The sequence below is a fragment of the Pestalotiopsis fici genome (genome assembly GCF_000516985.1).
Source record: "Pestalotiopsis fici W106-1 unplaced genomic scaffold PFICI_Scf_4, whole genome shotgun sequence".
NCBI classification, from domain to species: Eukaryota; Fungi; Ascomycota; class Sordariomycetes; order Amphisphaeriales; family Sporocadaceae; genus Pestalotiopsis; species Pestalotiopsis fici.
In genome coordinates this window covers 3197402-3210809 of record NW_006917094.1, presented here as the reverse complement: position 1 = coordinate 3210809, position 13408 = coordinate 3197402, and the positions used below count along the sequence as shown (strand labels likewise).

Here is a 13408-nt window from a genome sequence, read left to right as displayed (position 1 = left end):
TATTCAGATTGGCAGATGTTTTAATGGCTTGAGCGCGAAAGCTCGCGGATGATGGTAGATATGAATGCTGTTGATCACAGTAGAACTTTTGCGCGCCTTCCTTATTTGATCTATTGTACAGGCCTGATCGTCTCTCGGGGGGTTTTGTTTGTTTGTTTGCAGGGCCTTTATATGGGTATCTCTTTTCTTTTATATACGTCTAGACGTAGACTCCAACCGCGCAGAACATGTAGACCGTGCCGAACCTGTTGAATTGTGAGAATTGGTAACTTGTGGAGTGCAAATGGTAGACGTACGCCAATGCCAACGAAGCTGGAACGCCAATGAGGGGAATGTTCACAAGAGATCGGTCTGTAGAAATTGATGATTAGCAATAGTCGTTCCGCTGAAGAATAGATCGTGACTCACTCAGCGCAAAGCCACCAAACAAGGCGAGACCAATCAGTACCAGGCTGAAGCCGACCAAGAACTGGGTGCCTTTGCCAACGGTAGGGAGAAAAGGGCTACCTGGAGCATCCCACTGCGCGACAAGAGAAGGATCCATACGGGAAGATTTTCTGATGTATGTTGGTGTGAAGGAAGAGGACGAAGTAGGGAATGTCGATTGCAAAGAGTGACGACGGTCCGATGGTGAAATTGAATAGTTGCAGAAGATTTGAAGTTCTATTCAATAGAGCGTCGTCGGCTTGGAAGCTCGCTTTCAGTTTACGTACCCCCCCAGAAGAAGCGTCGCGTTGCCAGAAGCCAATGGGCGGGCCAATGCCAAGCTGCAAGGTGTCCAGTCCTGCTAGAGACCCCCAAACTTCCACTGAGCGCCCCTAGAATAGCTTAGCTCGGATTGTCTTGGAGGAAGATCCCCCATTGGTCACCCCACCGATGATGATCCCCGCCCTGTCCCACTCATTGTGTGGGATCGCTTACTTAATGCCATTCGCCCTATGTCACGACGCGACAACGACATCAGTCCATCGACAATTGCCATCGTCGCATCGCTGTTTACTTGCCAGTCACGTCGCAAAGATGACCAAGGACGAAAGTGAGTTTGTCTTCATGTTGCAATGTACTCTGATATGATGCGACGCGAGCTGACCATGATGTTTCCCCTCTAGGTGGCAAGCGCAAGGCAACCGACGAGCCTAGCTCGCCAACCGCCTCCAAGCGAACCAAAGTCGAGTCGACAGAACCCGAGAGCAAACCTGCCATGAAGCCGATCCCTTTCCCAGAAAAAGTGAATATTCCTCGTCCCTGCTGGAATACCTTGCAGGCCCTCACATGTTCTGCTGCCAGTGCCAGCAGAGATGCCATCGCGCCATGGCTCGTTTAACACATTGCATTTGCCGTATCAATTCCAACATCGCAGGAAGTGCATTCGTCTGACTTTCCCAGGCCAGCCAGTGCTGCCTCAATATCCATGCTGCTGCAATTAATATCAGTTTCACTAACTCGAATACCACATAGCTCGGTGTCATCGAAGAGCGAAATGGCGAGATCGAGTTTCGCGTTGTGAACAATGACAACAAGAGGGAATCGCTCATCATCCTGACTGGCCTGAAATGCATTTTCCAGAAACAGCTGCCAAAGATGCCCAAGGACTACATAGCTCGACTTGTCTACGATCGGACGCACTTATCTATAGCAATCGTCAAGAAGCCGCTCGAGGTTGTTGGTGGCATCACGTATCGTCCATTCAAAGGCCGCCAGTTTGCCGAAATCGTCTTCTGCGCCATTAGCAGTGACCAGCAAGTCAAGGGTTACGGTGCGCATCTCATGTCGCATTTGAAAGACTACGTCAAAGCCACCAGCGATGTCATGCACTTTTTGACATATGCCGACAACTACGCCATTGGTTACTTCAAGAAACAAGGTTTTACCAAAGAAATCACACTTCCTCGATCGGTCTGGATGGGATATATCAAAGATTATGAAGGAGGTACTATCATGCAGTGCTCCATGCTGCCACGAGTGCGCTATCTTGAAATGGGCCGCATGCTGCTTAAGCAGAAGGAATGCGTCCACGCCAAGATTCGCGCCTTCTCAAAGTCACATGTCGTCCACCAACCCCCAAAGCAGTGGAAGAATGGAGTGACGTCGATAGACCCCATGTCCATCGACGCGATCAGAGAATCTGGTTGGTCACCAGACATGGATGAACTATCGCGACAACCTCGTCACGGCCCCAACTACAACCAGCTGCTTCACCTTCTCAACGATTTGCAGAACCATCAATCTGCCTGGCCTTTCCTGATTCCCGTCAACAAGGATGATGTGGCCGACTATTACGATGTCATCAAGGAGCCCATGGACCTGTCCACCATGGAGGCCAAGCTGGAAGCCGATCAGTACAGCACACCCGAGGAATTCATCAAGGATGCCAAACTCATCTTCGACAACTGCAGGAAGTACAATAATGAGACTACTCCCTACGCCAAGTCTGCGAACAAGCTTGAAAAGTACATGTGGAACCAAATCAAAGCCATCCCCGAGTGGTCGCATCTTGAACCGTAGAATGGTGTTAAGATGCACCGGGGACGGCCACGAAGAAATCCACTGCCAACTGTGAAGGAATAGTTCTGTTCATTCAACCATCGCAAGCATAGCAGATTTTAATTTTCTGATGCGAAGGACGAAAGGAACATACATTTTGCCTGCGCTGTTCAAGTGCAACGTACATAATATTTAACTAGCAGATGCCTCCAGAGATACATCCTCCAGACAGTATCACGACAAGATGCTGGTGGTATGTCTCACATTCTCTCTAAGGGAAATGCGGAGAAGGGAAATAGCGCCCACTCTCCAAAGCGCATTATCTCAGGTCAATGCTTGGTTAGACACGGAGCCCCAAGATAGAGGGCAGGACAGAATTGCCTAGAAAGGTATCATCAAGTGGCGGTCAGGATAGCTGCGCCAAGACGAAGAGGGCAACAGGGGTTGGTATTTTGGGGAGTTGCAAACAAATAATCAAACAGGGGTCGAGATTTGTACTGGCAAGATGAGCACATCGCTGGTCAAGTCGAAGGGAAGACGAAGGCGGGACTTGACATGACTATTTCATGAGAGCTACTATTTTGGATCACGCATTACGAATCAAGTTTATAGCCGTGCAAAACCGGTGTCCATGTATACAGAGTGATTTTATTTCCCCAGTCTGTCTAGAACCAACAAAGTAATCAATGGCTAACCTAACCTAAAAGCACCAAAAATCCATTCGGATATCAGAGGATAAAAACAAGGTAGGCAATGCTTATGCTCATGACCCAAGAACCCTTCCCTAACAAATATGATAACGCCAGGCCATGTCAAGGAAATATAGGCGTCATGATTCGCCTTTTTGTCAAGTGGATCACCGCTCATATGAAAGCCGACAAGCTTGGCACAAACGTGCTGTACACGCTGCCTCTCCTTCGCCAGAGTTGTTTAGATTGTATGGCACGCCGATAGTATGTGGGACTGAAGTATGCGAAAAGTCGAAGAGGGGTATCATGTCAAGTCAAACGGCGACTTTATGTCGAGGCCAACATGTTTCCTGGCAGCTCTGATAATCAAGCCCCTGGTTGTGCAGTGCGGTTGTATCGCACATTGTCAGAGCCTGCGTTTGCGCCGTTGTCGCCATGGGGCAAACTGAGACCTGAGTAGGGACGCCTCCATGCTGCAGAGGCAAGAATATTCCGCGCAGAGCGCGCCGAGCCCTCAATTCGGGACGGTGATGCCTCCCTGTTGCGCCTTGCTTCTGCCTCTGTTGCCAAGGTTCGCCGGAGCAAGTCGTGGAGAAACTCTGGCACCTGATCCCATTGGTTGGCTCTAGCAGCACTAAGCATAGATGGAGGGAACAAGACTTGCGGAATCAGTGCGCTGGCCGGGTCGCTGCTGGAAGAGAGAAAAGGTAATGCGCCAGAATCGATGGCAGTTTTTAGCCACTGCTCCCACTCTTCGTCTATCGGCGCCGTTGCGTCTCCAGCTTCACGACGTGCCAGCAGGCGCTGATTCAGGGAAATGCCGACACTGTTGAGCTCTCCGTCGCTGTCGTCCATGTCTTCGTCAACCTCATCCTGCTCCTCTTCGTCCTCTTCCTCGTCTTCGTCTTCAGGCTCGACTACCTGCGGAATCCGGTCTGCACGTGGCCTATCCTCGACCTCGACCCATTGGCCGACCTCGTCTCCGGCGGTATCTCTGATGACAACACCAGCGTCCCGTTCGAAGCGCTCTTTGGCCCACTTGGTACCCTCCCATTTGGTCAGATTCGAGATTTCGGAGTTGGTCAGGCGCAGACCGTCAAACGCTCGAAATAGGCGGCGGTGCCAGGGCCAGCGGCTTAGTCGGATACGGTGAATGCGATGGCAGTAGTCGAGGCCGGGATACTTGGCTTCCTGTGTATCGAGATGACCGTAGAAGGAGTGTACCTCCTGGCGGACTTCTAGGATCAGGTGTCGGTGCAACAGGGAGTGGAAATGTTGGGGGTCCGTCGAGCGAGGTTTTGGGAACATGTACTCATAGACGAGCTGGTCGACGGGAGTGCCCTTCATCTTGGCGAGAGGTGTCAGGGCTCGATGGTCGGATTATGCGCATGTAGGGAACGTTGTCGTCCACCTAAATGATATATCGATGAACAGAGAGGTTTTGAGCCTGGTTGATGGGTGCGAGAAATAGTGTTCTAATGCACAGTTGTAGGCGGGCGCCCGGTGCGACTGCGGCTGCGGCCTCAGGGCGGTTCTTCTGCGCGGATTTTCTAGAAACGGCGGCGGTGAAATGTGGTGAGATGGCCACGTCGTGTGAAGAGAATGAAAGTGGTAATATTTGCTGATCGAAGAACAAGGTTTCGGGTAGCCACGAGAAGGAGTGGTAGTAGCGAGTACCAAGTGGTGTGTCGGTCGTGAGAGGCAGGCGATAAAGTTGAGGCGGCGACTACGGGAAACGGGTTTGTTGCCGTAATGGCAACTTGATGGTGCGGTGCCTGAGAGGGGCGGCCGCCTTTTGGTGGGTATGAAGTAGAGAGCAGAGAACAGAAAGATGAGTGGACTGAGGAAGGATCGCAGTGGATCCAGAAACGAGGTAGAAATTCTATGCAAAGAGTCGAAGAAATTCGCTTGTCGTTTGGTGATGGGAAGAAGGCTGTCCTGGGTTTGTCTGTGGTCGCCGTAGAAGGAAAGATCAAATGCCGGTCAATCGGGAAAAGAAGAGGGAAGATTGAACGAATTCTCAGCAGACCGAGTGGCCGAAATGCGGCTTCGGCGTTGGCGTGGGAGGTGCGAAGGTAGTAGTAGTAGCAGTAGGTACCTTGTAGTAAATGTTTGGTCCTGGAGGGTCCAGTCAGGGAACATTGGCAAGCCAAACTACATGCAGTCCAGCGAGGTACCCTGCTAATGTACCTAGTAGAGATTGGAGGTCCCCTGGTTTTCGGGCTTACAGGTCCCTGAGTTTGCTGGGTTGGAAATGCGACGAGGGCTGCTGATGAAGGCTGGAAGGACGATCTAGGCAACTAGGGTAATAAAGTAATCTGGTCATGGTCAATCAAGCAATCTGCCACCACCACCACCCACGCCAGCGAGGGCATGTGGACTTGGACTACACGTGAACTAGAATAGATGTACCCTAAGGGAAATTGAGCGAAAAGAGTAAAGAACAAATCCAGAATAGAGGTAGACTGAGGTCCATCGTACGTAAAACCAACGTGTGTGTGTGTGGAAGACGCGGCTGCGGTCAGGGCTCGCTCGGGACAGGACAGGTACACCAGGTAGAAATGAGCAAAGGGATGGCTCATCTCATTCATTACCTGTACACCATAAGCCCTGGGATGGACAGGAACCAGACACCAGACAAGCATCGGCTTTCAGGTGCGTCCAGGGGGACTGGTTGTTTTCTCTTTTCGGTACGTACTCTGTAGTGCGCCTAATGCATGCAGCCCGTTCGCTTAACGAAGGGGTAAAGAAAATTCAATTTGATCTGATTCGGATCACTTATTAATACAATGTAGGTACTTGTATCGTACAGGGCATCAAGTTACACTGCTCATGGGAAGGGACAAAAAAAAACCTCCAAATAGGAACTTCTTTCCTCTTGCCCACCCATCAGCTCATAGTGTCTGCCAAGATTTACATAGCGATTCAAACATGGCATTATGGTTTATGGTTTGATTTGGAAATCCCCTCGGGCCGTCCCCCCCCAAAGCTGCATAGTGATACGTAAACCAGCAAAGCAGCCATCGTCGATTATCAATCCTCACCCATTCATCTCTCGCACCCCTGTCCAGCCTGGCCCTTTTTGCTGTTGACGCCCGACAAATCGCCAAGACATCTCCATGCTCCTTCGGAAGACTGGTTGGGGGGTCCACCGATCTGCGGGCAGCGGCTCATTGAATCGTGGGAGGATCCATCGACAACATATCATTATATGCACCAGCACTTGTCAAGCAACCACACCCATCCACGCCACTGTTACCCATGACCAAATCGGTTCATCTGCATCCAAACACGCTGTCAACGTCTCGTCTGAACTGGAGATGCGACACCAGACATTCGCCAGATGCAAGCAGAATCAGGTCTCTAGCATCCGGCATCGAGACTTTGTGTACTCTGTATATGCAGCCCATTGCATCCAATAAACACCTCGACAGTAATTACAATAACTAAGTAAAACTTTTTGAATCTGGTAACACAAAGCAGCCCGAGAAGAAAAAAAGGTCCCTAGCGTGGGACGGAGAATGACCGGTTTTTGTCTGATTTGGCATCATTGAAATCGATACACATGTACACACAACAACATCCATATCCCTGAGTCATTCCGCACGCAACGGCCGAGCCACTCCGGGTATCCATCCATGAAACCCCAGAACTGGCGGGTTGCCGGTGGTCATGTCATGGCCAGCTAATAATCATCATTCATACTTCGAATCACAGACATCTCAACTTTGCGCCCCTGCATGGATCCGGCATATCGCATTTATCCAGCTCTTCGACACAGCATGTCCGAATCTTGACGGTACATTAACCCACGGCCTAGGCTCTCGTGTACAGCAGTCGGATCCTGCCCAGTGCTATTCTGTGCTCTGCATGCACGACTATATGAATGGCTCTAATCCAATTCGCTCTCTGATGTATCACATATAGAGGCTGTGGTTGACACTACGAGATATAAGAGTTCTCACGGTATCCTGCATACATTTGGTGGGAATGTCTGGAAATGTCATATAGTCGAATGGTGATGTTCTACTCTCTCCCTGCTTATGCCCGTAGTCTATCGGCTGACTTGCCCTTGGAGTTCTTCTTTCCATTATCCTTTATTAATTGCTGCCAAGGCCGAAAGAGAAAGAGAAAGAGAAACGAAAAAAGAGAAGGGGAAAAGGGCCATATCAATACGGCCTTACAATCTCTTAAGCTTGATACTTGTTTGCCACTGCAATACACACAATAACAACTTGAGCATATTAAGTCACCATCAATCATAGGAAATCCGAATTAAACGTTAATCATAGACTCATGCTCGCTACATACTACACGGAAATCGATATACACTGGCTCATGAGAAACAGATTAGGCCATCTTTCTCTCCCGACTGTTGGATGTCAAGACTTCTACAGATTGCCGCCTTCTGGCTTCCACGGGAATTTGCTCATAGGGGGGCGGAGCATCTGATTCGTCTTGGAGATCGCCTTGATCAGACGAGGCCCGCCGATTCCCGACATAGGCCGGCGGAGCCGTGGTGTTGCTCATGTTTTGGCTCAGATCTCTTGCCGTGCCACGGATTACACCTCTTCTCTGGCTGCCTTCCGTGTTGCCCAGATTGTGATCCGTGTATACCACCGCCGGTACCGCGCTGGAATAGCCGGGCTGTCGGCACGCCTCGGCTCTCTGTATGTGCTGCTGCTGCTGCTGCTCGGTACGTCGGGCTCGTCTCAAGTCGCGCTTGAATTCACGCCTTGATACTGGTACATGAGCTTCGTGCGACCGGTACGGATCGCAGGGATATTGTGGAAGATGAGTCCCTAGACATGGGCACGGTGGTTGCTGATGGTATGGGCTGTTGTTATTGTTGCTGTAGTTGTAGCCGTCGACATTGCGTAACAATGATTGATGATCTTGGTAGCTAGACTGGTTTTCTCTTTCTCGTTTGACGGCATGGCGGACGGCGCCACCGACTAGACCCAGAACAAAGGCCATAGTTCAAGTCTATAGTACAATGTAGGTTGTGAAGTTTTTGAAAGTTGATGTAGTATTGATTGACAGATGACAATATAGGTCAATAAGTGCCGTATATGCTGTAAAGTGATTGGTATAACTGGTAGTGTCTAGAGTATATTTTTCTTGGCATTCATTGGGATTCTGGACGACTTTATATCATTGGTTCTGGTTGGCATCCTCTCCGCTGTTCCCATGCATAGCCCCGAATCCATGACGCTACAAGATTCTAGCCCAGCGACATTTAAATGATGAGTGGCGGAGTCAGGTTTTGGATATTGATAGTCAACCGACTGCCGACCTGCCGATACAGCCGGCATGCTTAGGCAGCCATATAAACGACACGACCATGTTCTTAGGAGGACATTGCCCATTGGCTCGTTCGTTTGTGTGTGTTGATCCGGGCAGTGCAAAGATAAGTTTTGTGTGCAATGGTTACTTGCGCTAGAGCAGCGCTGGAGTAAAGGGCTGAGCGATTACGCGTTTTGCTCTATACCCCGGGTCAATACGTAGATGCCGCACAAGGTAAATGGATAATGTCTCTGAGTACTGGCAGATATCTGGCTGCCTATAATGGAATCATCTAGCAGTGGGATGCATAGAGGAAAGGGGCCCAAGAAGTAAAGAGGTTAATGCATCATGTCTGGATATCTAATCAAACTCAAGGCTCAAAATTCCCAATCATGGGATGAGAGACACAGACCATACAAGTCAATGGCGCCGGACAGCCATAAGAAATGTCGCGGGAGACTGAGAATATTGTGCATGTTCGAGCAGTAGTGTACCTATCTTTGTGGTCTCCTCCCTCTTCTCATACAGAGCAACACTTTGTCAGCATCCATTGCCGACTCGCCACCCAGTGACAATGACGAACGTGAAACGAGCCACATTGCATGCTCGATACATTAGTTTTCCGGAAAACAATAAGGCATGGATCTGTAGCACATGAATGAGATATCTCATGCTATCGAATTCATGCTGTCTTGATTTCAGACACTTCTTGCAGCTGATGCCGGTGCCGAATCGTTGTTATACATGTAGCTGGTCTACCTATGTGCTTTTGTTTGCCCGCTGCCCAATGCTCAAATACAGATCATGTCGTCAACGCAGTGTGTATCACAATATAAAAAGTCGGATCAAGCGATCATCCCTTCTCTCATGATCTATCTCTCGCCAGCCAGGCGTCGGCTCTGGACCTCGCCCAGAGCCTTGGTTCCGCTTAGGAAAGTGACAACGCTGACCAGTCCAATGACGGGCAAAGTCTGAAACAAGTTCCAGCTGACATAGTAGAGGTAGAAGACAAGCTCCATGGCAATAATGGAGCCGAAGAAGACGCCATGAGAGACGGGAGCAGTCGAAAACGCCTTCTGTAGGTGAGTAACGTTGCCACCGAGGATAGCCCACTGTTCAAAATTGTTAGTTTGTGATGGCATAATTTTGAATTCACAATTGGAGCATGATGGAAACTCACACCAAGGAACAGAGCTGGGATAGTGGCAAGGACGGCCAGTGAGAAGACCAAGGAGATGACCTTGGGAGGGCTCTGGGGATCAGCTCGGAAAATGTGGGTGATCTCCTCCAGCTTGCCGTAGCGCATGGGCTTCTCGTATGTCGGAGGTGTCGCATTGGGGTCGAGCTTGATCTCGACATCAAAGACGGGCTTGTTGTAGCCTTCAGAGGTGCCAAAGGATGCCAGGACGAGAGATGCCTTGAGGGGCTTAGACGAGGTCAGGAGCTGGATGGGGAGCTCGGATTGCTTCTATTCGTGGGGGGACAGGTTAGTTGTTTGCTTGTAGGAATTGGGTCTTGGAGATCAATCGGGGCTGGACGTACAAGATCAACAGTCGCCTTGCCATTCTCCTTGGTAGTGAGAGGGAACGGGGCCTCGAGGCCAGTCTCGGACTCTTGCAGGACGAGGAAAGCCTGGTGAGGGCGCTTGCCCTTTCCGTTCTCCTTGGCCGTGATGACAATCTTCAATGTGTCGGAAGCACCCAAAGTGACCGGTGTCGTTAGAGGGTTCTTCTCAGAGAACCTGCAAGTAAAAAGTCAGCAATTGGTCCTTGTAAAACCCCCCAATTGCCCACGGGAGACTCGGCTCACTTCTCCTTGACAGCTGCATCGGACTTCTTTGCGCCGACAGTGATGGATCCCTCGTCAAATCCCCATGATGATGCGGCCTGAGCTGCACCAGCAGCTAACAGGAGGAGGGAAGGAACGAAAGAATTCAAGAAGCGCATCGTGGATGTTTGGGCGTTGTGATGCTGTTGGAAAAGAAAGGTTACGACGTCGAGCTTGCGAATAGCTGGACCAGCTCGAAACTCAACCACTGTAAGGTACTGGACTGAACACTTGGCGCTTGAATTGGTCGTAGCTGACGACGTGTCTGAAGCACGGGCCCTCTGGCTTGAGTGGATACCAGGGACGCCGCAGCGGCATACGGTGCATGCTACAAAGTACTTAGCTTATCGATAAAATACCCCTGCCCATCATCATGGTCATGGTCCGTATTGCCAGCATAGCTGGGGATGATTGAGGAATCAGCTGCACAATATGGTCTTTATTGCCAATTGTGTTTTTCTTTCTTAACAGATCTCTAGGCCTCATAAATTATACAGTAGGCATTGAATTTTATCACGACGCAAGATTCATCTGAGACGTACAGATTACTTGCCGGCGTCTGGGAGAGCATCAGATGGATGCTATTGGCAGTTGTGCCGAATGAAGGAAATCTCATACAGCTTGACCAGGTCTCTTTGGGAATTTGCACCAAACATCTTGAGTGCATAGACAGTTCTTCGTCTCCTATACCTAAAGCTCGGTTTAAATAATGAAAATCTCACTTCACATAGTTCGTGTCTTCACGTGTGTTCATGTGTGCTCCGGTGTCGAAGCAATACCGATACAGTAAGAGTATTCAGACAGCAATTACTTCTATTTTTATTGTATTTTATTTTTTACTTTTTTATTCTTTGTAGCCCCCATGTAGACCGTCAATTATGGTGTGTGGCCTTCCAGCAACCGTCTCGTTGCTCAAATCCAGGCTCTATTTTGCAACTTATCCACATTCATGTTGCTTAAATCGCAAGTTCCGAGATCGTCTTGCCCTTAAGACCCTCAAGACCCTCGCCACCCTGTTTACACTGATTAGCAACGGCATGCAGCAGCAGGCTATTCCAAGACTTACATAACTGGTCAATGGAGATACTTCCAGGCCCTCGCTGGCTCCATTGCTCACAGAAGCACCAGCAGCCTCGGCCCATCTCTTTCCTTGGCCCATAATGTCCTGCTTGCTTGTAATCATGTTGTCCTCCTTGGCGTCAGTTCCGTTCTTGAGAGGAGAGAACTCGTCCTCACGCTTGACCTCCAAGCATGCAAAGTCGTTCAGCTCAAGCATTGGGAAGTTGTCAAAGACGAACTGTTCCAGCTTGATGCCATTGGGCTTCGAAGGCTTGACTTCATCGCCCGAGGCAGGGTCGACGCATGGAATCTTCTTGCGGGCAATGTGGTGCGGCAGCTTGCTCATCCAAGAGTCCATGCCATCAAGATACTTGAACGAGTAGTAGTGGTTGACAATGTTTGCTGCCCTGAACTTGAGCACGCCGGCTTGCTTCGGGTCCTCAGCCTCTGCGGTGGCGGCATCAATCTCCGAGTACTCGACGACATCGGGCTTGCCGTTTCTGGAAAGAATGAGACCAACAGACTCCGTAGCGTTGCGCTTTCGGACGACCTTGGTAGCCAGGGAGACACCCTTGGCTGCAGAAAAACCGATGAAAAGGGGGTCGGCAACCTTGACCAGGCAGTTGTCCACACAGTAGGCGTGAATGTGCTCGACGCCACGCTTCTTCATATCCTTGAGAACGGTGCCGAACTCGGGACCAAACTTGGAGGCGATAGGTGCCTGGTACAGCGCCTTGTAGAGACCACCGTTGCCATCTGGGGCTACGGCAACCTTGCCCTTGCCCTCGAGCATGATCTTGCCCTCGTTGGAAATGCAAGGCAGGACACCCTGCTCGAAGATCATGACATCTTCCTTGTTCAGGCCAAAATACACGCCACGCTTCTTGCGGTCCTCCTCGGTCTCGTTGGGCAGAACATCGCCCAGAGACTTGCCCTCAAAGAAGTTCTGAGTGTTACCCCTGGTCGGGCCACTGGTCATGACGTACCATGGCACCACGACATTGTCCTTGGGCGAGTGCTTTTTCTGTGCCAGCTCCTGGACCTTGCGGATACGCTCGGCCTGAATCTGGAACAAAGACTTGTGCGAGGGCAACTGTATGTCAAAGCAGCCCTTGGGGGCCTTGCTGCCCAGTCTCGTACCCTGACCACCAGCCATAAGCACTACGGCGACCTTGTTCTCCGAGATCAGCTTGAGACCGTGCTCGTACCATGCCTGAATGTCCTCGGGCTTCGAGTCGAGTATACTGGCGGTGGCTGACTCGGGGAGGGGCTCGACGACGGCGGGCTTGTCGTCCCCTTTCGGAGGGTTCAGTGCGCGGTGGGTAATCTGGTTGATCTCCTCGGGATCGAAGCCATCGAGTTGGTTGTAAAGGGTCTCCTTCTCGGATTCAGATAGGGAGTCGTAGAAGGCGTGCACCTGGACCTGGCCAGCCTTCTCGTACGTGGCCTTTTGGGCCTCGACGTTCTCGGGAGTAAAAGGTTTGGGTGCCATGATGGGAATCGTCAGTTTGATGTGATATATAGGAGATACTTTTTTTTTGGGAAACGAGAGGCAATTGCTCGCTTGTGTATAGCAGGAGGAAGACTTTTGGAGGGCAAAATGAACAAAAGGAGCAACAATTGACTTTTCGTAACAGCTCTTAGGACCTATTATATAACCTTCTAGCGCTGACTGGCCTGCAAGAAGAATGGAGTAGACGAAGTGAGCCAAAGAACAACGTAAGAGTAAATATAGCAGCAGCATCTGGACTGGATCCCGGGAGCTGATCAATGCTGGAAGTGGGGTGAGACTGCGGTGTAGGTCACCATGCTATGGAAGCTTCTTCAGCTTCTGCCCCGCCATTAGACGCCCCCCTTGTACCTAATTGACCCTGAATTTGGTCGTTGCGCCCACTCAGCCCGCCTCAACCCGGCCATGCGCAAGCACAGCCATCTCCTATTTGCCGCCGCCTAAGGGTATTGACAAGTAGGAATGCTAACATGTCAGTAGTACAAGCAACGGCGTTACGATCAGTTCGTGTTGCCGCGAGACCAGATTTCCTTGAAGCAGCCGCAAAGAGACT

At 50.4% G+C, this 13408-nt stretch overlaps 6 protein-coding genes across 6 annotated transcripts; 1 reads left to right on the top strand and 5 right to left on the bottom strand.

Moving 5' to 3' along the window:
* Window positions 1-199: 199 nt before the first annotated feature.
* PFICI_06970 (uncharacterized protein) lies at window positions 200-544 on the bottom strand (the record flags this gene model as incomplete). Its single annotated transcript, XM_007835551.1, has 3 exons — window positions 200-245; window positions 297-351; window positions 409-544. The coding sequence occupies 3 exons, from the start codon at window positions 542-544 to the stop codon at window positions 200-202; spliced, it is 237 nt and encodes a 78-aa protein (XP_007833742.1).
* A 476-nt stretch (window positions 545-1020) lies between these two features.
* Window positions 1021-2505, top strand: PFICI_06969 (Histone acetyltransferase GCN5; the record flags this gene model as incomplete). Its single annotated transcript, XM_007835550.1, has 3 exons — window positions 1021-1036; window positions 1110-1228; window positions 1459-2505. 3 exons carry the CDS (start codon window positions 1021-1023, stop codon window positions 2503-2505), a joined length of 1182 nt encoding a protein of 393 aa, XP_007833741.1.
* Window positions 2506-3539: 1034 nt separating this feature from the next.
* PFICI_06968 (uncharacterized protein) lies at window positions 3540-4520 on the bottom strand (the record flags this gene model as incomplete). The annotated part of the gene is made up of 1 exon (XM_007835549.1): window positions 3540-4520. The coding sequence occupies one exon, from the start codon at window positions 4518-4520 to the stop codon at window positions 3540-3542; it is 981 nt and encodes a 326-aa protein (XP_007833740.1).
* A 3003-nt stretch (window positions 4521-7523) lies between these two features.
* PFICI_06967 (uncharacterized protein) lies at window positions 7524-8150 on the bottom strand (the record flags this gene model as incomplete). The annotated part of the gene is made up of 1 exon (XM_007835548.1): window positions 7524-8150. The coding sequence occupies one exon, from the start codon at window positions 8148-8150 to the stop codon at window positions 7524-7526; it is 627 nt and encodes a 208-aa protein (XP_007833739.1).
* Window positions 8151-9331: 1181 nt separating this feature from the next.
* Window positions 9332-10405, bottom strand: PFICI_06966 (uncharacterized protein; the record flags this gene model as incomplete). Its single annotated transcript, XM_007835547.1, has 4 exons — window positions 9332-9571; window positions 9640-9927; window positions 10002-10200; window positions 10269-10405. 4 exons carry the CDS (start codon window positions 10403-10405, stop codon window positions 9332-9334), a joined length of 864 nt encoding a protein of 287 aa, XP_007833738.1.
* An 837-nt stretch (window positions 10406-11242) lies between these two features.
* On the bottom strand, window positions 11243-12837 carry PFICI_06965 (uncharacterized protein; the record flags this gene model as incomplete). The annotated part of the gene is made up of 2 exons (XM_007835546.1): window positions 11243-11299; window positions 11353-12837. 2 exons carry the CDS (start codon window positions 12835-12837, stop codon window positions 11243-11245), a joined length of 1542 nt encoding a protein of 513 aa, XP_007833737.1.
* Window positions 12838-13408: the final 571 nt, after the last annotated feature.